This window comes from Phyllostomus discolor, chromosome 9 (assembly GCF_004126475.2).
Source record: "Phyllostomus discolor isolate MPI-MPIP mPhyDis1 chromosome 9, mPhyDis1.pri.v3, whole genome shotgun sequence".
Taxonomy (NCBI): Eukaryota; Metazoa; Chordata; class Mammalia; order Chiroptera; family Phyllostomidae; genus Phyllostomus; species Phyllostomus discolor.
Genome location: NC_040911.2, coordinates 65516233 through 65541824, shown reverse-complemented (window position 1 = coordinate 65541824; position 25592 = coordinate 65516233). Strand labels below are relative to the sequence as shown.

Here is a 25592-nt window from a genome sequence, read left to right as displayed (position 1 = left end):
GCAGCCAAGGAGAGTGGACTGGAATGTGCACGTGTGAAAAATGTCAACTTCACTGTACTAGTCAGTGGGAGCAGTAGATGCTGTTGAATGAGCACGTGTACTACTAGGCCACAGCATTCACACCAACTGAGTGAATAGAGCAATGAATCTGCATCAAATTTTGTGTTAAGCTTGAACATTCCTCAGTGGAAACTATTAGAATGATTCAGAGGCTGCAGCTATAGGCAACTGGTGATTGGCAGCTTTGTTAGGACAACACACCCTCTCATTCATCATGTCTCATGCAGTTTTTTGGCAGAAGAGCAAATCACCCAGGTGACTCAGCACCCCTATAGCCCAGATTTGGTGCCCTGTGACATCTGGCTTTCCCCAAAACTAAAATTACCTTTGAAAAGAAGATTTTAGATCACCAATTAGATTCAGAAATATACGACTGGGCAGCTGATGGTGACTGGGAGAACTGTGTGAGGTCCCAAGGTGCCTACTTTGAAGGGGACTGAGGCATCATTGTCCTATGTATAATATTTCTTGTATCTTCCATAAATGTTTCTACTTTTCATATTACATGGATGGATACCTTCTGGACAGACCTCATATACATAGATTTTACAGAGAGAGGAAGGGCAAAAGAGAAAGAGAGAGAGAGAAAAACATTGCCTGGTTGCTTCCTGTATGTGCCCTATAGAACCTGCTACCCAGGTCTGTGTCCTGATAGGGAATTGAACCCACAATCCTTTGGTGTACCAGATGATCCTACAACCAACAGAGCCACACGACCAGGGCCAAAGTTATTTACGTTTTTAATCTAGGTGTTATCACAAATAAATAAAAAAACAAAATATATATAAAGTAAAAATGTTACAGTAAGTGAAGTTTAATTTATTAATGAAGAAAAATATTTTGTAGAATAAATTTAGTGTAGCCTAAGTGTACAGTGTTAATAGGCTATAGTACTGCCTTAGGCCTTCAGATTCACTCACCCCTTCTTCACTGACTCACCCATAGCAACTTCTAGTCCTGCAAGCTCCACGTATGGTAAGTGCCATATACAGGCATATCATTTTCTATCTTTTATATCATATTTTTACTATACCTTTTCTATGTTTAGATACACAAATACTTGCCAGTATAATTGCCTGAAGTATTCAGTACAGAAACATGTTGCGTAGGCTTGTAGCCTAGAAGCAATAGGCTACCCTGTCTAGGTTTGTGTATGTGCATTCTCCCATGTTTGCAGTTTCCCAGCCCCTGTCCTCTACCCATCCAGAAAGTCAGCCCCACCAGGGTGGGGAGATTTTTCTGTCACCAGTGTATCCCAAGCATTGACTCAGTGCCTGGAGCATAGCAGATGCTCCATTATTTATGGAATGGGTAGCTTGGAACAGAACCCTAAGTGCATCGGGTTGTTCGCCTGAGAACTGAGCTGATAATAAATGATAAATAAATCTTGGCATTTTAGAAGGCAGGATTTACAAGACCCAACACTAATAAAAGTTTCTGCTGTTGTTGATCTAAAGCAGTACAAGAACAAAAATAAGGTCCTTCTCCATTTCCCTTTACTGCTTCTTTCCAAATCAGGTGGGCTTGAGGCTCTTTTTGCAACACCCGCTGCTTTGGTAACTCGACCACTGTCAGCAGTTTCTCCCCAAAGGTGCTCTCCCCAGCGGGAAAGTGGTACTCCGCAGGAAGCTCACCAGGGACCGGCCTGACTCGGTTCCTGGAGGGGAGCCGGCCAGATCCCTGCTTCCCCGCCCGTGTCTATCGCTTTCCCTGGGTGTGATAAAAGTCTCCCAACACAGCTTTTTAAACCACAATCCGCCTCCCTGTTGCTCTTCTTCCCCGGGGCAGGGCGGGGCTGCTCGGTCTCCTTCCCTGCGAAGATGAACCAAAACACCCAGTGGTGGGATTGTGGAGGTCGCCTGTTCTCCTGGAGCCGGTCTGAGCTAGGACAAAGGGCCAGACCGTCCGAGGCCACCACCTGGGCTTTCCAGCTGACCCGCCGAGCCTAGGGTGTGCGGCAGGTCGGCGGCGGGCTCGTCCGGGAAGGCGGTGCGCGCGGGTTTGTGTGGCTCTGCAAAGAGTGGAAAGAAAGGAGACTGGGACGAATCTCCCCGATATCAAAACTCCGGTCCTCCCCCTCACCTCTCGCCCCGGGACTGCATAAAATTGGGGCGGCTGCACCGAGACGGGTCGAGAGAGTCGGTCTGGCCAAGTTTGCTACGGGTTAAAAAAACTTTTTAGTCCCGGCTCTCTCTCCCCCAGCAGGGATTCCTGGTCCCTGGGTAAACTAGGAGGCTGCACATCCGGAGGGGCGGAAGATACGAGGTACTAGGAGCGGGGGTGGCGATATTCTGGGTCATAAAGGCGCCTTCCTAGCCCCTTCAGATCACCCCTCTAGAGGGGGTGGGGGCTGGCTACCAGCCCTGGAGCAGAGGGAGGGCCCAGGCTAACACAAAGCCCTTCCCTCCCCTCCTCCTTTCTCCCCTCCCCTTTCCTCTTCCTCCTGCTCCTCCTCCCTGTTGTGGAAACCCAGCCCCAAGCTCGTCCGCAGGGCCGCCGGTCGCCCCCACCTCCGGGACCTGCGGGGACTGCCTGCATGAGGTAAGGGGCGGCGGCAGTGGAGACCCCACCTCCGTGTCCTCACCTAGCGCCCTGGAAGACTCGGGGGCGCTGGCGGGGGCTCTGCAGGTTTTAAGGCGCAGGTTGCTACTCTTCGTATTCTCCTTCTCTCCGGGAAAGACCTGGGGAAGAGAGCAGGCGAGCGCCCTCGGAGGTCGTGGGGACCTATAGGGGAGGGGGCGCCTGGGAGTGGGGATGCTTGGACCGGGCTGGGGGATATTACGACGCTGTGAGGCGGCCCGTGGTCCAGGCAGGGTCATGGGGTATCCTCAGCTGACCTTTGCGGGGGTGGGGTGCGGGGCAGCTGGGCTTGGGGTGGTGACGACACGGCAGTTCGAGGTGCTGGGTGTGTGCTTGCGAGTGCGAGTGTGCGCGCGCGAGAGGAAGGAGATGGGGACTTTGTCCAGTTCTACTTGGGGGGACGCCTTTGTGGTATCAAGTGCTCGAGGGTGAGAGTGGAGGTCGCACATTTTGGGCCCCCAGCGCTGACTTGGTCCTTGCGCCCAGCCAGAGCAACAGGCAGACTCTCGAGCAGGAGATTTCCTTCCCGGGGAAGCAGCCTCAGCAGGAGGGGTCAGTAAGTCCTGCCTGGGGGGCGCAAGAGCTGTAGCGGTGATTGATTGTGGCGGCGCAGCGGGCGGGGGAGGAGCCCAGGGTTCCTGCCAGGAAGGGACAGAGCCACTTTCCCACTTTGAAGCCTCCACCCTTGGCCTCTATTCTCACAGGCTCAGCGTCCACTCACCCGGCACAGGGCTCCTCTCCATGGCTGGGACAGCAGGGTTTGCAGAATTCAGCTTTAGAGTCTGTGATATGTTGCCAAGAGATACAAGGCAATACCAGTCCCCTGGGCTCAAAAGAGGCTCTTATTAAAGCTCTCAAATCCTTGGAGCTTTCTGAATTAAGCAGAGGAGGTCTACATTGTGACTCTGCACACAGCGCGGCCCTACTTTCTTGCAGTCCTGAGGGTTTCAGGCATCCTGGGGTTTTTGGAACGTGCCTATGAGCAACAAGGAAACCCTCAGCATTCTTCAACCAACAGGACTGTGTAAATATTGCAGCAAAAATAAACATTTGGTGGTTTTCAGTAATTAAGATAAATAGGATTTGAATGCAATATTTTAAAAAATCAAATTTAATGCAAAAAACCCACGATGAACAAAGTACCAACATTTTCTGTAAAGATGGGGTGTTTTTTTGACTGCAACCTGGGCATTGAAAACAGTCATTTCCAAGCACCCTTGGTGTGTCTGATCCCCACTCTGGGGTTTATGGAGATTGACAGTGACATGCAACAGATTAGGCAATGCTGATTTCATATATAGTCATGTTTTTGGATTGTAGAGCTTTATTTACTTTTTATCCCATTCAAACATGGGAGAATATTTTGGTAAGTGTACATAGAGGCACACATTTCCCTTGTTTGCCTCAGGTTACAATGTGTCTTTAGAACAGGCGAATTTCCAGTGCTCTGGAACCTTGCTAGAGGGTATCAGGAGCCAGGGGTTGGGAGGGGCCTGGGCAGTGAGAGGCCCTTGCATTTGGGACTGGAGAAGGCTGGTGTTTGACAGTAGCTTTGAGGTTTGAGGACTCTGCTCTCAGCTCTCAGAGGCTGGGGACATGAGAGAAGGCTCAATCTGCTACCAAGACTTCCTTGTTTAATACATTCTCCTGCTGACATTACCTAAGCAGAAAAGTCCTAAAATAGCCCACACTTGACCCCCATGTAGGGGTAGATGGCAGGAGCTTTACTCCCTTGAGGGCTATGGTATGTGCTTGTTTAGAGATAACTTCCCAGCAGCCCTCATCCTCACTCAAAGTCTCCCACCCCTTCTCCATATTCAGGGGTCACTACCCCCCTCCAAAAAGAAATTCCACTCTCCAGAAACAACCTCCTTACCAAGATAAATTGCTTCCTCTGCTTAGAGGAGACAGATAACTGGTTTCTCTTCTGTGCAAGGGCATTGCAACACTGAGAGGTCAACCTTAATTGGGCCCATTCTTCACCCCCCACCATATTATATCATTTTGGCATTATGTCCCATTCCCCTTATGCATCCAACCCTCCTAATGATCCTTCAAGATTTTAAGGTTTCAGCTGGGAAGCTTTCTGTGACCTCCATTTTCTGGCAAGGTACTCATCTTAGCATCCCAGAATTCCTTGTGTGTGTGACACTTATGAGCAATATGCAGTGGACCCCACTTGCCCACTGTCTGAACTTTGTAAGGTCAAAACCCAGGTCATAGCTCTTACTGATTAGCACTCAAGGAATGGGTATTGAAAGAAAGAACAAAAGTATTCCTTTATAAATGCATTTTGAGGGATTACACAGCAAGAAGTATATCCTTAGCAGAGAATCACATTTTTACGGTACTTTATAAAATGTTTTTACAGATGATACCTTGGTTGTTTTTCACAATGTTATTAATTTCATTTGGTAGGTGAGAAAAGAGGCCTGGGGAGGTCAAAGCACCAAAGCTAAAATCAGGGCTCAGATCTAGTATTCATTTCCCTGTACCACAGCTGACTTGCTAGAGGTGGCTCTGCTCAGAGGAACATCCTATACAATGTATGTCTAGAAGAGAATTTACTCAGTTCTGTTTTAGGGTGCCACTTTGCAAAAAATTTACTAAAGAATTACAGTGGTAAAATATATTAGAGTAATGCTCCCTGGCTGTTGTTGCTCAGTGGATTGAGCACCAGCTTGTGAACCAAAGGGTCGCTGGTTCGATTTCCAGTCAGGGCACATGCCTGGGGTTCAGGCCAGGTCCCCAGTAGGGGGCATGGGAGGGGCAGCCACACATTGATGTTTCTCTCCCTCCCTTCCCTTCTAAAAATAAATAAAATCTTCAAATATATATATGAGTAATGCTAATGTTAAGCAGGTTTTTCACTGCAGGATTTTCAGTGCCTTTATCATTATAGTGTGTATTGGGACTTTTTAGGATGATGTCATAATATAGAATGTTTACCAGCTTCATTTGGCCACAGAACACTGTTTCTTATGAAACATCTGGATCCAGTGTTCCAAGGAATCCACTTCAGGAATGTTTAGTTCATCCAAATGATTTTTAGTTCATCTAGGCAGTTTCTGAAGCGCATTGGCACTTAGGATAGTAAAAATGTATATTCTGGACACTAAACCTCACCCCCTTGTAAATCTGCAGTTAATCGTTGGTCTGCCACTTTCTGTGTGCCTGGTAAACGTGAGTCAGTTCTCCAGGTTTGATCAGATCTGAGGGAGCTGAGGAGTCCCATAAAAAATGCAAATAGGCCTTAGACAGCTGTCTTCATGTTGCCCAGAAGCCTGCAGATCTCACTCAGTCTTCCCTGAGAAAACCTCAAATGCAACTGTGTGTGGAACAGCAACTTAGGTGTTCTGATACTGATGGTACCCTTTGGTTGATCACCTCCACTGAATAGGAAAACACACCCTGAGTTTTCAGTTATCTCACTTCCTCTTTCCTGGGGAGCTGGCAGTGTGGACGTGTCAATGTCTACAAGGCTGCTGATGGCAGCAGCCGCCTCTGCATGTGCACCCATTGTTTAAAATCAGGTGGGTTTTTTTTAAAGGCTTTGATTACAGCCTATTATTTATCAGGCACTTTTCACAGATCTGTAACTCTGGCTATTCAGGCTATATTACCTTTAAGAGAGGAGATGAATTGGGGAAGCTGGAGTTCCTACTTCAAGGATTCAGAGAAGAGTCGTGGGCTAGCAGAGGAGCCTTGGGAAGTGATACTGTGATCAGAGAAACAACTGGGTAAATTTACTGTCCACCTGCAGATGTTTCTAGATCACCAGCACTGAGCAAATTTATGTCAGGATTTGTCTCACAGATTTTTCCAAAGCCTGAAAAACAAGTAGCCCATGAGATCTGTGTTGAATAGGGTGGTGTCACAGAAGTCAAGGACAGGAGTGTTTTGAGAAAAGTGGACCTATCAGATAAGGGCATTTGAGTGTGCTTCCAGGAATGTGTGGTGTGTGTGTGTGTGTGTGCGCGTGCACACAAGCAAGGGCATACACTCCTGCATGTGGCCAAGGAAGAGAGTGGGGAGGAAATAGCTAGTGTGATGTTTAACCTGTTGAGTTTAAAAGTCCTTTATGTTACTCCAGATGGAAATTTTCAGTAAGCAGTTGGAGACACAGGAAGTCATTGGGGCACTGTATACTGAAGCTGTCTCCATTTGATGAACTTGCCCAGAGTGAGGTCACAGGTGGAGCAGAAAGGTCAAAGCAGAACTTACTTTGGATGTCATCCCTGGGCAGGGAAGCAGATTCTTAAGCCAGGGGTGGAGGGAGGAAGAGCCTGTACTGATGAGCTGAACCATCCAGATCCTTCAACCTGCTAGTTTACAGCCAGAGCCTGTTGTGGTGGGTCCAGGCTCAGGCTACCCCAGGTTGTACATTCCTGAGAAGTATGGAGTGTCAGTTGAGAGTGTGGAACCACACAAGTTAATACAGCCACTAACAAACCCACTCAACAGCATTATCACACATTGAATGATGTGATTTTTGTAGTAGAAAATATTTTTTAAACTCGCCAATGGTTTCATGAAAGTCTAAACAGAACCATTTTGTAGAAGACTCTCAGAAAATAAAGTTGGATTTTTGGGGTAGTGGGGTATGAGAGACTATGAGCATTTCATTCTTATTCTGGTCAAGGATCTTTGGTGGCAGGGACCCCTGGCAGTAATTTTGAATACCACCAAAAGTTGTAAGAAAAGTTATAAAGCTATGCTGCTTTATATTTTGAAACCATCTGCAAGATTGACTTAAATGATGCAACTGAGCTTTACATTGTCCAAATGAGAAGCAAATTCAGAAGGTGTTCTAATTGCTGCTGTGAACTTATATCTCATTTTTATTTGATCAAGTGATAGTAAATAATGAAGGTATCGACACATAGTCCTTCACTTGCCTGAAATTCTGAAAAGTTGAGAATTTTTAAAATCAGACTTGGTGGAAACGTTTGTATTTTACAATTTTTAATGAATTAAATCTATTTTATTTACATAGGTTAACCTACTAAATGAGATAAATAGAACTTTTGGTTTTCATGTATATGATTTTATGTGTTCGGTAAGGAATAGAAAAATCCAAACATTTAGCTAGTTTAAATAGTTAACTAGATGAACTTTATTTGCTTAATAAAGCACTTTTTTCTTTATTGTAGAAATCACAACAGATTTTTTTCCCCAATAGCTAATGTCCCATTACATTTAATTCTGGTTTGATAACAAGAATACTTTTTAAAAAATGAATTGAGACAAATATTTCTTCTTATGGTAAACAAAGGACCCCTTCACTGGTAAGATGCACATGAACATTTTAGTCCCCAGAAATCAGCCAAACTTCCACCACCTCCCTGCAGGTCTGAAACCAGAAGCCATGTCTCCTAAGACCAGCTTGGGGTTCGTTTGACTTCAACATGTGGTGCCAGGATAAGTGAGATGGCCTCTCAACCACACTCCCCATTTCACTGTCTAGACTTTTTTTGCCCAAGTGCTGAGTGTTTGTGACTTTTTTGTTATACAAAAACTATTGTTTTGTGTAAATGAATGTTCATACTTTTTCTTTGGATTTCTTTAATGGCTCCTGTGCTCAAAAAACCTTTCTTGCATCCACAAACAACTAGTTATTTATCTTTTCTTCTGATTATTAGGGTTTCAATTTTACAGATTACTGTTTAAATTCATTTGGAATCATTTGCTAGGTGGTCTGCAAAGTAAGAATGCCACTTAATTCTCTCTCTCCCACTACTAGCTTACCCCCAGGCCCAGTATCATTTGGTGAATAAACTCACCTCTCTGCAGCTCTTTAATCCATGCAGTGTTTGGTAGGGCAAGTTCCACTTTACTTTCTGTCGCTGTGCAATTTTCTTGGCAATGCTCACCATTAATTCTTCCAGTCAAATTTTATTCCATGGGATTTGTTTGGAATAATATTAAGCCTAGACACTAATTTTGGAAGACTTGATAGTTTTGACCCTCTTTTTCTAGTAAACTACAAATTGAATGAAACCTATAGGTGTTTGTTGTGCATATTCAGACCACACTTACTGACCAGTCAGCAGGGTATCTGGGGAAAGAAAACACTAACCAGACTGGTTCTGCAGAGACACGGTGGCTTCAGGTTTCTACCTTCGGGTTTCTATGCTGCCAGGGGTGTGGGATCCTGGCTGACATCCAGGGACTGATCTGACAGGTGCCACTGTATATAATTCCTGGCCTGAGGGCCCTCCAGCCTAGCAGGGGGTAGTTACAAACACTGGTGAGCACAGGACAGTGTAATTACTACATGGCTGAGGAGACACACTTGTGCCAAGTTTGAACTTGAAAACCCCTAATTAAAGTTTTTTGTTATTTTCCTTTGCAATTGTTTTTCCCCTTGGCAATTTAGGGATCTGAAGGAAAACTAAGACAGGGGCTTGTGTCTTTTGAAAAAAGGTGTCTTTTTAAAACAAGCACAGGGAAGAGGGTGTGGATTGCAGAGGCTCCTTTGTCTCTTGGCTACCCTCCTGTGTGAAGGAAGTGTGTGAACAATGATCCTCCAGCCCCCATGATTTCATGGCTCCAGAGGGAGGAGCACAGGAAGGGAGGGAAGGACGAAAGGAGGGAATAGGGTCCAATGAACAGACAGAAAGGCTCCCCTTTGGGTTGATGAAGGTGCCCCATTTATGGTGGTTTCCTCAAAGCTTCTTACTTGCCCTGTAAGATAAGGTCCAATGTATGAAGTGTCAGTCAGACCCAGCAGTTTCCTGTCCCTCCCTCATGGTGGGAGCCTTCTCCTGGCCATCGGCCCATGATCCTCTCACCTCCATCCCATTCTGTCTGTATTCTTGGATCCCTGTCTTAACACATACCTAATACATATTTGGTATTACAATTTTTTTTCTGAGAAAATCTCTCATACCCCAATTATGCCTAATATTTTAAGCTGATGTTTTTCCCTAAACAGTGTACAGGATGATCTTAGGCTGTGCCCATGATCTAAATAGTACAAGTAACTTCCTACATTTTAATCTTGGCTTGGGCTATCCCTCTCTCTTAAATTCTATCTTCACTGGTACCTGCTGGAGGTGGGGTCATTTCAGAGTGGGGACTAGGAAAGAGTGACCTCTTTCTATGCAAGGGTGATGCGGTCTATGCAAAGGTTGCTTTAGCCTGTCCTGGTGTCAGAAAAGGATTCTGGCAGAATCTGTCAGAGGGAAGGATAAGATGATGGTAGCTATCAACAGTGGATTTTCCAGTAGGAGTGTCAAGTGCAAAGAATGAGAATCAGAAGTAGTGTGGGACATTAAGGGAAAGAATGCATTGTTCCTTATGGCCCCACTCAGAACATGAAGCTCCCTGCTTGCATTCTACAAAGTGTGGAGTGAGGGGAAGACATGGTTCAGACCTTTTGAGAGCTTTCAGCCCAAGGAAGGAGGCAAGAGCTCTACATTTGGGACAAAGTGAAAGACAATTTAGGACAGTGTCATGTCCTCAAGAGTCTGATTGGAGAGATGGGGAGTCTTGAAGGGAAACTCATCATCACTGCTCTGGGTGACACAGTCCTGTCATAGGAATGCTCAAGCCCTGCAGGGGATTGTGCCTTATTTTTAATTTAAGTATCAATAAACTCTTAGCCTTTATAAGAGGAGATAAGGGGAGGTCTTCATAGGAAAGTTCTGGAGACAGTGCAGGACCCACCAGAGTGGGAAGGTCAGAGGCCAATTTACTATAGTACTTATACCTCTGTGCTGGTCAGTCTTTGGCTGAGGGCTGCCTCATGCACCTCCAGCTCTTCTGCATGCAGGCTAAGCAGGTCCCATGAGCCTGAAGTTCGTCCTGCCCCACAGAGACACAGGTGCCGTTGTGGGAGTAAAAATAGTAGAGGGAGTTGTGGAGATATGGCAGAGCACTGGCAGTATCCACCATGGTCTTGGGACGCTTGTTCTCAACCTCACCGGCAGGTTGCAGTTAGGAAGAATTCATCCTCCTTCATTTCTGTGACACCCTCTTGTGATGGTGTGAGGTGCAGGTGCTTCTTACTAACCCTCTGCCACAAGTAGAGACATGTATGGCTTACTGGCCCATCTTTGATGCTTCTTGGTCATGTTTATTCCCCATAATTCTGATGCAGACTTTTATGCCCTCAGACTTTATTGGAAATATTCATTATAATCACAGGATGCCTATAAATATATTCATATCCTTCTTGAAAACAGCTAGATCTTTGTTGCTATTATCGTTGCCTGTTGATTCCTTAAAGAGTAACTGAGGAGGAGTGGGGTGGAGGACATTGAGAACCGTGGTCTAGAAGACAAGAGAACATTAAGATCTGAAGGAGAATTGCCTCATCATGTCAGGAAATGGCAACATACACTCTTACTGTCCAGGCCAGTCACCTGCCAGATCCTTACTCTTAGATATATGTAAGCACCTGAGTGCACGTGCACCTCCCACTGCCATTGTTTCTGTCCCTTAGTAACCATCATCTTTCCCTCTCCATTTCTGGTAGGTTGCACAGGACCTGGCCTTGAGCTGGTCTGCCTGGGACTGGTCAGTAGTGTGCAAGAAAAATTACGATGTGAGTCCAGGTGGTTGAGAGTATGTTCCTTAAGGCTGGGGACAGTGAAACAAAGAAGCAACAGGAGAACCTAGGCTGGACTGCCTTAGCTTTCTGGGAAGTCAGAGAAAGGGGGGTTTTGGGGGGACAGGTTCAGGGGGTTAGTCGTAGATAAGCTGCTGCAGCCCATTGTTCCCCATGTTGCAAGTCTCATGGGGTCCCTTGCACTCCTAGAGTTTAGATGCCTGCCTGTGGGGGAAGAAGAGAGGGAAGGGAAAGGCGGGGTCATGTGGTGCCCTTTGTTTTGAGGAGTTTTATCTGTTTCTTGCAGGCCGGAATCTTAGGGGAGGTTTTAGGGGAGGGTTTCAGCAAAATATTCGTTAGTTTTGCTGGTGTGCCCTTTCAGGGTAATGGCCTGCATTGATTGGTCAGTGACAGGGCAGGGTGTTGTTAGTCATTGAAGTTGGTCCTGGCATCACCCACCTCGTTTTGCTGCTTTTCTGGGCCTGAAGCTGAAACACAGCTAAGGCCTGGATGTCATCTCTAGGTGGGTGACCCTCTTCATCTACTGCACATTGCTCAGTTATCTATCTCAGTTTCCCCATTGTACTTGCCAAAGGCTTTTTCTAGCTTCTTACTATCCTGATTCAAGTGGAAGCAAAATGTGCAGGGGGTTTGTGAAGTTTCAAATTATCCAATCACAGGACGCTTCAGAGATGAAGCTTGTTGCTACCAGGGGGTTGCAATTTAACTTGATACTGCCAGTGATACGCCACCTGTAAGAATTATGTGCGTCTGCTATTCCGAGAATGCAGTAGCTGGAATAATATTGGAGACAGAGAAGCCAGAATCACATGGCAGGGCCATGTGGAATCAGATGACATTTTAAACATTATGGTTCAAGATCTCAAGATCTGTATGATGGTCAGGTTTCATTTGAACTATTGATATATGGTGGAAATCAAATCTTTTTTTTCCCTAAGTTATTTTTCATTTAGCTTAAGAATTAAACTAAGGATAAAAGAAAACAAAGAGCTCTGGCTTAGTTGGTTGGAGTGTCGTCTCATACACCAAAAGGTTGTGGGTTCAAACCCTGCTTAGCACACATACCTAGGTTGTGGGTTCAGTCTTCATTCGGAGCACATATAAGAGGCAACTGATTGATGTTTCTCTCTTCCTCTCTAAAATCAATAAACATGTCCTCGGGTGAGGATTAAAAACAATGAAGAGTACAAGCAGGAAGGAGCAACATTTTAGAGACTATTTCCCCATGAGTCCATTTAAACTTCTGGGTCCTAGCTGGTCTTTAATATTCTGAGAGATTCTCTAGGTAACCTATAAAAGATGATACGGTGGAAGTATGAAAGGCTGTATTCAGTTCTTCTAGAGAAAGAAAAAAGAGCCTGGCATAAGAACCAAGACTACATAGTTTTCAAGGATTATGATACTTTGATAAAATAAATACCATTCTAGAAACAAAAATTAATAAACACAGCAAAATAGTTGCTGAAGGTTCACCACACTGAAGACACTGTACAGCTATATGATAATTTAACACAACTGTTTTTGAGGAAAAAAATTTTTTTTGTGAATGCTGGGAAAATTAACCAAGAAATGATACCTATTGACTTCAAACATTCTTATATACCATTTAAAAAGCCCAGTGCAGAAGCAAGGAGAAAGCACTCTGATAAAGCCTTTCTAATAGATCATTTAACAGAAAATTTTTGTGAATGAATGTTGGTGAAAGAACACAATTCACCTTGCCCTCCATCTTGAGGAGAAAATGTGAAATCTTGTTTTTCTTGTAGAGTTGCTTTGGCTCATTCACCATTATTCTCTATAATCTATTGACCCTGCCACCAGGTCATTGTCCCCGTTTCAAGTCACGTCCTCACCTGCCTCCTTTCCGACTCATATTTTGGGGCCTGAGATTATAACCCACCCTTTGCATATTCTTTAATTCTCTTGCCAGTCTCTCTCAGGGGACTCCCCTGACTAAACCCAAGCCAAGCTGAAGCCATGCTCCCCCAGTCTCTGCTTGTACCAGGCAGATGTGCGTGGCTATAAAATCATGGGCACGTTAAAGTGTTGAGACTGTTGACCTCTAGGGATGGACTAATAGTCCATCCACGTTACTCTTCAGATCAGTCTCTTAAGACATTTATTATTTTTTTTTATTATTTTATTTTAGATTTTATTTATTTATTTTTAGAGAGGAAAAGGGAGAAAGAGAGGGAGGGAAACATCAATGCATGGTTGCTCCTCATGCGCCCCCTATAGGGGACCTGGCCTGCAGCCCAGGCATGTAACCCGACTGGGAATCCAACTGGTGACCTTTTGCATTGCAGTCCGTTGCTCGGTCCACTGAGACACACCAGCCAGGTTATTATATTTTTTAAAGATTTTAAAGTTTATTTTCAGAGAGGAGGGGAAGGGAGGGAGAAAGAGAAGAAACATAGATGTGTGAGAAAAACAATGATTGGTTGCCTCTTGCACACCCACAACTGGGGAGCTGGCCCACAACCCAGACATGTGCCTTAACTGGGAATCAAACAGGCATCCTTTTGCTTTGCTGAACAATGCCCAACCCACTAAGCCACACCAGTCAGGGCAACAGCCATTTATTATTATTGCATTTGTATATATAGGAGTGAAATAAAGTTTGGGGAGCTAACATTTTTACTCTGATATTTCCTTTTCTTTCTGATCCAAAACCTATTTCATTTAGTTAAAATGTGCTAATGGCAACCTTCTAAATTGGTTTCACAGCCCACTAATAAGTTTTGACAAAAAGATGCCCTGAGTTATCATTTCATTCTGATTTCTCCCTTCTCAAACCTCCCAGATCCTTCCACCCTACTCACTCTTAGTTGATGACCTTATGTCTTATTTCAGTGAGAAACTGAAATTAATTAGAAGAACTTCCACCAACAGACCTATACCTGTATCGATTGCTCTGCCTGCCACCGCTGTAGTGGATAAAACATTTGTGCTCCTCTGGAGGGTCAACCCCTTTGCTTGTGCAGCAGGTCCTGACTTCTCTCACATACTCAGAACGTTACTTGAACAGTTGTCCCTCTCCATGCTGGATTACCAGTTTTTTCCTCCCTCTAGTGGGTCATTTCCACCTGGGAACAATCCTATTAATACCTCCCATCTTTCAAGAACCATCCCCTACCCTGCATCTACCTCCAGCTCCTTTTTCTTCTCAACTGTGCTTTACAACAGAGCTCCTCACAGGGATATCTGAGCTTCCTGTCTTCAGTTTCCTTCCTTCCATTTTTTCCCTAGATTCACTCTTATCAATATGTTGAACCCTAAACTGATCTTGTGAAGGTCCCCATGCCCTTCATGTTGCCAAGTCTAGTGGTCAGTTTTTGGTCCCCATATCCTTCTGTCACAGGTGGGCACAGGTAACTAGGTTCTTAGTGATCAGGACAAAAAATTGAACCGAACACCCAGAGTTTATAGCAGAGAACATGGGAGCAGGCCAGCTCCAAGCAGAGAGTGACCTCCTGGGCTGGAGGGACTCTATTCTTACAGGCAGATCCTTCCTGGCTAGTTTTGGTGGGCTTTTACTGAGCATGTAAAAGTAGTTACATTACTTTAAAGCTACTGTACATGTGGTATCCCATGATTTTCCCTGATTGGCCACCAGGGAAGAGGGTCCCACAATGCTGCCAAATTGACCCCCATTCCCCTGGGGTCCCTCTGTACAAGGTTCACCTTTCCCATCGCCAGAGAATTATAGCTCTCCATGTTAGAGATTGGTGAAAAGGAAAGGAATTATTTATTCAAGTTATACAGACTTAAGAGTAATGACTTAATGCCTTCATCAAAATCCCAAAGTCCCTTAAAACACCCACAAACACACACAGTCCTTCCTTCCCCTCTTTGCCCAGTCTGGGGTACCGTATCTCAGGGAAAGAAATAGAAGTCCATGGCTCAGGCAGCTCTCCATTCTTCCCAGTAATCTGTGCTGGGCTGGTAGGCCTTCCTTAGTTCCCAGCACCATCAGCTGTGTTGCCAGGATCTCCAGCTAAAGCTGCGTGGTTGTTCTCTGCTAAAGCTACATGGTGATTCTTCTCGTGGCTGTGGGGGGGGTCCCCCCCACTCTGGCCAAAGCCATGTGGTTTTCCTCACTGCCATAGCCACATGTTCCCCCTCCTTACATGGATGCAGGAGTCTCCACTCGGCCAAAACTGCATGATTCTCTCCTCAATGGCTGCCGAGTCTGGGTTTAAATATCCTTTCAGCTTTACTGGGCTGCCATCAAGTCTGTGCAGGGGTGGCCCCATGTCGTGGAGCCAATCATCTCCAAGTTCTTATGCAGGCACTGTAACTAGGGGGAGTTGCCTCCCAGTTACATCTTGGGGGGAAGTTCCTTCCATCCCCCTGGCTCAGAGCATTGTCACAGCTATTTAACATACCTATGCAACCAGTTAAAGGTTATAGATGTGTTAAATGACCACACCAGAGGTTAGCTGCAAAGCTGTTGCTATGCAAAACAGCTCTCAATCGCCCTGCTCCATGTGTCCCTTCTCCCAACTCACCCCTGTGTTGGAGGGTGGGGACATCCTATATATCTTTCTAATATTTCCTGGACACCTTGAGTTCTGGACCCCATTACAAATCCTTCTTTTGGGGCCCCCTGGCTGCACCCTCCTCTTCCAGCAGCAACTGATACAGGTACCTGTCTTTCCTTCTTACAAATATTAATACTATGCTTTCTCTGCTCCTCGTGCTGCACCGGGACTCGTCAGCATCCTTCCTTAGCTCCTCTCATTTCCATGATCCATAAATAGTGAACGCTTTGGGGTTTAGTCCTTGGATCTCTTCTCTTCTTTACTGATATTTCTGTTAAGTGAGTCATCCTGCCTCACTGCTTTAAATACTACCTCTGTGCAGATAGCCTCCAAATCAGGCTCCTCCCCTAAACCACAGAGGCTGCTGGAGACTCAGTAGCCTTTTTGGTATCTGTACTTGTTGGTCCTGTAGGAATTCTCAAACTGAACGTGTCCTAACAAACCCCTTGCCCTTCTTGCACAGCCCTGCACCCTTCCTCTTATCATTATTATTTCCCATATTAGCATTCCAGTCTTCCACGTTTCCAGGCTCTACGCCTTGGACCCCAACCCTCCACCTCCATCAGCATCCACTCCACCAGAAAGTTTTGTCAGCTCTGCCTTCAAAATATACCCCTGATCTGACCACTCACTTCTCACCTTCCCACTGCTATCACCTCAAAGCCCCCACCACCACTCACCTGGGATTTTGCAGCATGTGTCTAACCAATCCCCTTACTTTGTCCTTGTTCCTGGCAATGTTATTCTCCACAGTGTACTCACAGATATCTTTTTAAAATCTCAGCAAGATTCTTTCCTTTTCCTCCAGTTTTCATCTAACTTAGAGTAAATTCCACAGTCTTCTCCATAGTCTGTAAGTCCCTTTATGATCTGGGCTCTTCATACTTCACCTCCCACCTGCCCATCGCTTGCTTGTTCCTAAAATACCAGTCTCTTTGATTGGTTTAATAAGCCTGCTCCCCTTTGGACCTCTGCACTGACTCTTCCTTAGCCTGAGACATGCTCCCTTCAAATATCTGTGTGTCCTGCTCCTCACTTTCTTATTCCCCTTGAATGCCCACTGCAGAGATGTCCCTGACTACCCCACATAAAATAGCAAACCTACCACCTGCCCTCCTGACCCATTCTAACCTGTACCTTGCCTTATTTTTCAAGCATTTGTTTTCACCTGATGTACATTAGGAAAGGCAAGGCTTTGTATGCTCAATGTTGCCTCCTCAGCACCTAGAATAGTGCTGGCATATGTATATATGTATATATACTTGCTGAATTAAATAGTTAAGGCAGAAAGATTCCTGAAGGCTTGAGTAGAGCGACTAAAGAGGTCAAAAGATCCCCTTGAGCTAAAAATGAAAATATGCCTGTTTTGACGAAGCCCTCAATATTCTAGTAGGAGACATTTCACACTCACAGTCAATTATACCAACCCAAAGTCCCAAGGCCCACGCTGTTGAATCAGAAAGAAAATGAGCTCTGGAAATTCCCTTTATCTTGTTCCCCAATCCCTGCAAAGAAAATTTCTTCAAGAGAGAATTTTTTAAAGTGCAAATACATGTGGTGTTCAAATTAAGTTAGAGAAAAAAACTTTAGGAAACCTACCGAAAAAGCTAAGGGATGGTGCCAAAGAGCCAGAGTTCAAACCAGGTCTGTCAAATACCAGGACCTATGCTCACCAGAATAACTCTATGTGGAAAGAGGAAGATGTAGTAGATTCCTAGGGCTGCCATAACAAAGTGCCACAAACTGAGTGGCTTAAAGCAGTAGCAATTTATTGTTTCATATTTCTGGAGACCAGAAGCCCCAAATCAAGGGCTCTGCTCCCTCTGAAAGCGCAAAGGAAGGAATTGTTCTGTGCTTTCTCCTATGCTCTGGCAGCCTCAGGTTCCTTGGTTTGTAACACATCCCTCCAGCCTGCCTGCCTCTTCCCATGGCAGTATCCCTGTGTTTCATCATACCACCTTCTCTCACTGCACGTCTGTCCAAACTTCCTACTTTTAAAAGGATACTTGTCATATTGGATTAGGGACCATCTAATGACTTTATCTGAACTTGACTCAATTTACATAGACCCTATTTCCAAATAAGGGCATTGCCTGTGGTACTGGTGACTAGGACTCCAACATATATCTTTTTTATAGGGGGAACATAATTCAACACATAACAGGATGTAAAGCATAGTTAGAGACTGATAAAATGTCCAGGAAGTTTGAGCAGTGTGCACACAGCCAGAAAATAGCTGGGTATTCTCAGTAGGAAATAGTTACCATGTTTTGCTGTGTATAGTGTGCTCCCATGTATAATATGCACCCATGTTTTTTGCCCAAACATTCAGGAAAAAAATCTTTCATTTTAATCTAATTCAATTATTTATTTATTTATATTTAGAAACAAAATGGATCATTGTACTTCAGGGTGTTATTTTGCATATGGACATTGTCATTGCTTTCTAGAGTTACACTTTTAATGCCTAAGCATAAATAAAAGAATTTAAAATATGTATATAGATATGGAATTAGTACTACCCATGTAAAATGCACATCCTTATTTTTCTCTCAAAAATTTGGGCAAAAAAGTGCACATTATACACAACAAAATACAAGTATTCTTTGGTCAGAGTGGAATCTCCTCTCTCCTGCCTTGTTCTGACAGGGCAAGGGGTCTTTAGCACCCTGTCAGGAGTGGGGGAAAGTAAAAAATTGGAGCTGAATGAAGCTGGAACTTGAAAGAAACGGACAGGTGAAGGAAGTGGTTTTCACTATTGATTTGGTGAGGTGCTGTCCGTTAAATCACTGGAGCTGGTTCCAGTGATCTCTCCGATGCAGGTGCCAGGTTCCCTCAGAGCTCAGAAGCTTCTCCTTTCTGCTGGCTTAGGCTGTGCTAGAGGCCAGATGACTATATTTGGGAGATGAACAATAGAACTTCGAGATTCTTAATAATACAGTTCTGTTGGCAGTTTCATTATTAAAAATGACATGGAGTGTGACAATAGAAGTAAAAATAAAATATTCCATAATATTATAGAACTATCATAATATATGATATACATATAATATAAAAACCAAAGGAATAACTTTAGCTTTATATAAACTCAGGGTCAAGCCTTCATCCTGACCAGCAACAACCTCTAGGACCTTGGAGGTTTCTTCATTCTAACTCTGGGTTCTGTCCTGTGGATCAGTCGCCCTCACACCTGAACACAGTTTGGAAGCCTTTCTAGATTTCCCTCTTTTTTCCTTATAGAAAATTGGTAAAGGCAGAGCTCAGGTTCCTGAACTCAGCTTAATGTGATGTGTCCAACACTGACTCTTATCAATTCTCCCTCCTTCCCCTAGCGTCCAAGCACAGTTCACTGAGTCAGAAGGGAAACCCTTGGGATTGCTTAAGAGGATGGGATGGAGTAACATAAAGTGCTCATCCAAACCGACTATGCTTATGTTTCCAAAGAAAGTCAGATAGGAATGTGGACTGGACACATTATATTTTTCTTGGAGCAGCGTGTGATAACAGCAATATTTTTGCAACTAGACAAGAAGTGGGGGAAAGACCAAGAGCCAGAGATTGCAGAAGATGAGAAAGGAGCATTTAGTTAGGAAAGGCTGTGATTACCCCTAGTCTTCTGCCACTGTGGCACATGAGGGAGTTGAAAGTGCCTATAGAAAATTGTTTCTGTTCTAGTCCTGGCCGGTGTGGCTCATTGGATTGAGTGCCAGCCTGTGAACCAAAAGGTCACTGGTTCGATTCCTAGTCAGGGCACATGCCTGAATTGCAGGCCAGGTCCCTAGTTGGGGGCAGAAGAAGACTCTGTGATCCTTCAGAGAGTGGCTTTGGACTTTAGGAAGGAATTAGAGGTAAAATTTAGAGAACGACCCAGCAGAACTCAGTAATGGATTTGATGTGAGGGTCGTGAAGAAAGGCAACCAGGATGGCCTTGAGCTTTTCGCATGACCACTTGAGTTAATGGAGGTGCCATTGAAGGACACAGTAAATCTGGGAAAAGAAGTGGCAGTAAAGAGTTCCATGTTGTATAGGTTAACTTTGAAGTGCCTGTGAGAACCCAGCGGACATGTCAAGGAGACTAGTGCCAGGATCTGCAGATTGAAAGAGAGTTGTGGGCTACAAATACACTGCTGGCCATTTTCAGTATATAGAAAGCCAAGAGAGCATAAAATTGCCTAAGGAAAGGGCACGAAGATGTTGTCCTAGGGTGATCTGGACCCATGCCATGCAGAACAGTCTCCTATACTAGGGTAACTCATGGAGCAGGATGGAAATAAGTGCAGAATTTTATATTTCTAAATATGACATCCAAAGTCTGAAAATGTTGCCACTCAAGGGTTAGTTGCCTGTTCACTTCACTTAGCTGCCTCTGTTCTCTGCAGACAGAGCCTCTTGGAGAGTTGGGACTGAAGACATTCACATGTGGCTTCCTCTAACACAGGGTTTCTGAGTCTGGTGGAGATGTGTCTTGAGGCCGAGGAGACTATTGAGAGAGTCCTGGGAGATGAGAGCACTAGTAGTCATGATGAAATCTAACCTTTATTGAGTATGTGTGTGTCACACCTAGGGTTGGTGGCATCTTATTAAATGTTTTACTGTGCCAATCTTGAAGATGTGTACTCTTATTATACCCATTTTATATTGACAAAATAGAGGCTTAGATAGCATAAGTAACCTGCTCAAGGTCAAGCTAATCAGTGGTGGAACAGGGTTTGGACTCAGGGGTATCCACTGACAGAACCCAAGCTCTTCATGCCAAGCTATAGCAATTCCCTACAAGTTAGCAGTCTAAGGACTGTTTCCATCACATGACCCACCATTATTTATGTGAGTTTGGGACTCAGTGCCTCTAGGAGCCCATCCTCCATATGTCATCCAAGCCTCCAGCTCAGCTCCTGTCACAGCTGGAGACAAATGCTCAGAAAATTTGGTTTTAGTTTCTCTCTGAAATAGAAATAGAAATACTAACACTAACAAATATTTTTTGTGTGTGATGTTTACAGTTTATCAAAGACTGCCCCAGACATTTCAAGCCTCAATCCTTTACCATTAATTTCTTTCCAGTTAATTAATGAACTAGGAGGGAGGTGAAGGTGTGAAGGTACAGGTCACAGAGGGAATGTTTTTTCCTCTCTCTCACTTTAACTTTTTTTTTTTTAATTTCTATGGCTATATTGCTGGTGGGCTACCAAAGTCTCATCTTTCTTTAACAAATAGAAAAATTCAAGTAATAGATTGATTATAGATGTTTTTCTTCCTTTTATTATTATTACTATTGGTGAGGACCCAAGGATATATATATTGATTTTAGAGAGAGAAGAAGTGGAAGAAAGGAGCGGGGAGAGAGAGAGACAGAAGAACATAGATGTGAAAGAGAAACATCGATCAGTTGCCTCCTATACATACCCCAACCAGGGATCGAACCCACAACCTTTTGGTGTATGGGGCTATGCTCTAACCAACTGAGCCATCTGGACAGGACTCCCTTTTATTATTTTTATTATAACAAAATTTACCATCTTAACCATTTTTAAGTGTATAGTTCAGTGGCATTGAGTATAGAGTACATTCACATTGTTGTACAACCATCACCACTGTCTATCCACAGAACTCTTTTCATCTTCCCAAGTTGAGACTCTGTGCCCATTAAACAATACCTCCTCATCCTTCTCCCCCCAGCATCTGGCAGCCACCATTCCATTTCCTGTCTCTGAATTTGACTACTCTAGGTACCTCCTACTGTATTAGTGAAAGCATACAGTATTTGTCTTGTTTACTGGCTTATTTCGTACAGCACAAATACTATATATTTATGAAATGGAATGTTGTCTTATTTCACACAGGATAATGTCCTCAAGGTTCAACCAAGTTGTGATGTGTCAGAATTTCCTTGCTTTTTAAGGCTGAATAATACTCTATTGTATGTAATGCCTCATATTATTTATTCACTGATTAATGGACACTTAAGTTGCTTCCACCTTTTGGTTATCATAAATAATGCTGCTATGAACATGAGTGTTCACATACCCCTTTGAGAACTGGTTTTCAATTCTTTGGGGCAAATACCCAGAAATAGAATTGCTAGATTGTATGGTAATTCTATTTTTAATTTTTTGAAACTACCATATTGTTTTCCACAGTGGCTGTACCATTGCACACTCCCATAACAGTTCATAAGGGTTCCAGTTTGTCCACATCCTAACAGTTTTTATTTATTTATTCTTTTGATAGTGGCCATACTAATGGGTGTCACATAGCATGGGGGGTATAGTGGTGAGCACAGCTGCCTTCCTAATAGGTATGCCATAGCATTTCATTGTGGTTTTGATTTGCCTTTCCCTGATGATTAGTTATGCTGAGCATCTTATTGGTTTATTGGTAATTTGTATATCTTCTTTGGAAAAATATTTATTCGAGTCCTAAATCCAGTTGTTTTTGTTATGGAGATTCTCTCTGTATGCTGGATACTAATCTCATATCAGATAGATGATTTGTAAATAGTTTCTCCCATTCTTTTTTTTTAAAGCTTTTATTTATTTACTCTCAGAGAGAAGGGAAGGGAGAGAGAAAGAGAGGGAGAGAAACATCAATGTGTGGGTGCCTCTTGAGCCTTCCCCACTGGGGACTGGGGTTCCAACTGTGGGCCCCAACTGGGAATCGAACCAGTGACCCTTTGGTTCTCAGGTCAGCACCCAATCCACTGAGCCACACCAGCCAGGGCAGTTTATCCCATTCTAGAGTCTTGCCTTTTCAGTAATAGCTTGTGTCCTTTGAGGTACACATGCTTTTAATTTTGATGTAATTTAAAGTATTCGTTTTCTTTTATTGGCTTTACTTTTGGTGTCATAGCCAAGAAATTATTGGCATATCCAATGTTTTGAAGCTCTTCACCTATATTTTCTCCTAAGTGTTTAATAGTTTTAGCTTTTATTCTTTGATCCATTTTGAGTTAGTTTTTGTAGATGGTGTAAGGTAAGGGACCAATTTCATTTTTTTGCACATGGATTTTCAGTTTTTCTGTTGCCATTTGTTGAAAAGACTGTCCTTTCTCATTGAATAGTCTTGGCACCCTTGTTGAAAATCATTTAACCATATATACATGGGTTTATTTTGGGGCTTTCTATTCTATTCTATTGTGTTTTATGTCTGTCTTTATACCAGTTTTGAAATTAACTTACTACAAAACCACAGTAATTAACTTACTACAAAGCCACCGTTAACTTGTAGTTAAGTTTTGGAAGTGTGAGTTCACCAGCTTTGTTTTTGTTTAAGATTGTTTTAGCTACTCAGGGTCCCTGGAGATTCCATATGAATTTTAGGATGGGTTTTTTTCTTATTTCTGCCAAACAACAACAAAAAAAGCCATTGGTTTTTTGGTAGGAATTGCATTAAATCTGTAGATCACTTTGGGTAGTGTTGACAATATTCAGACTTCCAATCCATGAATGCTGAATGTCTGTCCATTTATTTGTGTCTTTAATTTCTTTTAGCAATGTTTTGTAGTTTCCATTATACAAATCTTTTGATTCCTTGGTTAAGTTTATTCTTAAGCATTTTCTTCTTTTTGATGCAATTGTAAATGGAATTGTTCTCTTAATTTCCTTTTCATATTATTCATTTTAAGTGTATAGAAATGCAACTGATTCTTGTGCATTGATTTCATATCCTGCAACTTTGCTGAATCTTTTATTAGTTCTAAGTTTGTTGGTGGCCATCTATAGGGTTGGCCATCTAACATAGATCATGTCGTCAGTGAACAGAGGTAATTTTACTTCTCTTTTCCAACTTAGTTACCTATTATTTCTTTTTCTTGGCTATTTGCCATGGCTAGGACTTCCAGTACTATGCTGAATACAAGTGGTAAAAGTGGGCATCCTTGTCTTGTTCCTGACCTTAAAGGAAATATTTTTTTAAATCGTCTTTCCTACATCATTAATGGCAGAACATTTAGAGTTTTTTGTTTGTCTGTTTAAATGCAGAGGCTGGTGACCTCTGTGGAAATGGGCATGGAGGAGCTGGGAAGGGAAGAAAGCTGATGGGCCAGGGCTTGGAGCTGCACTGGGGGAACTACAGGGATATGGGGAGTCAGCTGTGACTGAGACGTACCCCAAGGAGTGGGGCTTATACTTAGCCACTGGTGGCCTGGTGCACACGACCTCATTTCCATATCTATTCAGTCCAGTCCTTTCAGCCTGTATGGCTCCCAGCACACCTGACCTGTGGGGGGGCTTTGCCTCAGGTGTTGAAGAAGGAAGCAGGTAATCCCACACAGTGGAAATCCAGGGTTCTGTAGCCCCAGGCTCACTTACCAAGGAGAAGGGTGTTTAGGAACTTTAGTTCCCCATCCTTCACACATTTCACCCTCAACACAAGAAGTTTAAAATCCCTCATTCCAATTACCATAAAACTGCAGTACAGGAATTAAGCAGACTTTTATAAATTGTTGCTTAAATCTGACCCCCACATAGCCTCAAGGTTCCAGGAAATGATCGTTTAAAGCTCAACTCTGAAGTAAACTGGGCTATCTTTACTCACAGTAAAAACTTTGCCAATATTTTTCCTAGCTTTATGTAAGTTTTCAGCTGAACATTGACCTTCTTTTTAATAAGTGGGATTTCCTGTACACATGAAATCTTTTTTATTATTAAGGGGGATTTCCTATTCACATGAAATCTTTTATTGCACTTTGCATTCCACATGAATTCAAAAATACTATGAAGAAAACAAACATAAATGCAATCAGTGCTCAGGTGGAGCAAAGCCTTGCTTTTTGGCATCCCTGCCAAATTTTTATTTCTTTGAAAGTCAAATTTCATTCTTTTACAAAGAGCGTAAGTAAATGTTGGGAGGCTTGGGACCTACGATTATAATCAACATGTATTATAATCGAGTTTCACAAGGCATGATTTTCATCTAAATATAATGAAATTTTTTGAAAGGCAAATAATGCCATAGAAGCTGTATTTTCAATGGGGAAAAAACCAAACCATGTTTCTGTTTGTGTTCTACCTGAATATATTTTCATTTGTTTGGAAATAACAAATAATCTCCTGATATAGAAGAGATAACTTTGGAAATGCAAAGGTTATTTTGCCCCTGGGTATCTACAAATCATCTACATAAACAGCCTTCACTGCCAGGTGTTATAAAAAGGCATGGTATTTGTGACATTGGAAAAGCCAGTGCCTGTAACCTACCAAACCCAATAATCAGAAACAGGGATTGAATCTTTATGGGCGCTTTATTCAGATAGCTGGTGATCTGAGAAGACGGTGAGTTACACAACCTAACAGACTGTCTCAAATTCCATTTTAAACCAACCCTCTTTATAAGGAGAAGAAAAGTGTAGGTAAGGAGTTTGGAATTTGGGGGAAAAGTTAATCAGATTAAAGCTGCAGCATTCTTTCATCTGTCTCCTGGGCAGTGGTCTTTATCTGTGTCCTGGGTGGTGGACTTCTCATCCTGGAGAACAATGGCTTAGATGTGGTCTTGAATTGCTTGCAGTCCTTTTGAGGCATAAAGGTAGAACTGCTTATGATCTCCTGGAGTCAAGGTGGGTCATACCTTCAGTTCCTGGAACAATAGCTTTTACATATATTGATTACTAAGCTTATTAGCTATTAACTGAAACTAAAATTTTTCCAACATTTGAGTCCCCCATCATTTAGAGTTCAAACATGGCAGTGAATTAAAGTTGTGTGAGCATTTACATAGATGGAGAACTCTAGATAACGATGTCACAGGTGGGCACAGGTAACCAGGTTCTGGGTGACTACAGACAAAGAATTGAACCAAAAACACAGAGTTTAAAGCAGAAGGAGAGAGCAGATTTATTA

General features: G+C 43.3%; 2 protein-coding genes across 7 annotated transcripts in view; one reads left to right on the top strand and one right to left on the bottom strand.

The window, feature by feature from the left end:
• Positions 1-1607: 1607 nt before the first annotated feature.
• Positions 1608-3424, bottom strand: LOC118496772 (translation initiation factor IF-2-like). Of its 3 annotated transcripts, XR_004899324.1 has the most exons (3): positions 3362-3424; positions 2645-2741; positions 1608-2217 (listed from the first exon to the last, which is right to left on the bottom strand). XR_004899324.1 is itself a non-coding variant. In XM_036009485.1 (2 exons), exons 1-2 carry the CDS (start codon positions 2877-2879, stop codon positions 2006-2008), a joined length of 447 nt encoding a protein of 148 aa, XP_035865378.1. In that variant the 5' UTR covers positions 2880-3205; the 3' UTR covers positions 1608-2005. The 3 variants fall into 3 exon arrangements, 2 of the variants coding, with proteins under 2 accessions (XP_035865378.1, XP_035865380.1); XM_036009485.1 differs by lacking the exon at positions 3362-3424 and having other exon boundaries at positions 2645-3205; XM_036009487.1 differs by lacking the exon at positions 3362-3424 and having other exon boundaries at positions 1608-2071; positions 2645-3205.
• Positions 2415-25592, top strand: part of RIN2 (Ras and Rab interactor 2) — a 247649-nt gene continuing 224471 nt past the window's right edge. For 3 of the 4 annotated variants that reach the window (XM_036009483.1, XM_036009481.1, XM_028523701.2), the window contains exon 1: positions 2514-2601. In XM_036009483.1, coding sequence (XP_035865376.1) covers positions 2597-2601 — 5 coding nt within the window. In that variant the 5' untranslated portion in view covers positions 2514-2596. Of the gene's footprint in view, positions 2602-25592 lie in introns of all 4 variants that reach the window. The other variant, XM_036009482.1, reaches the window with a different exon arrangement.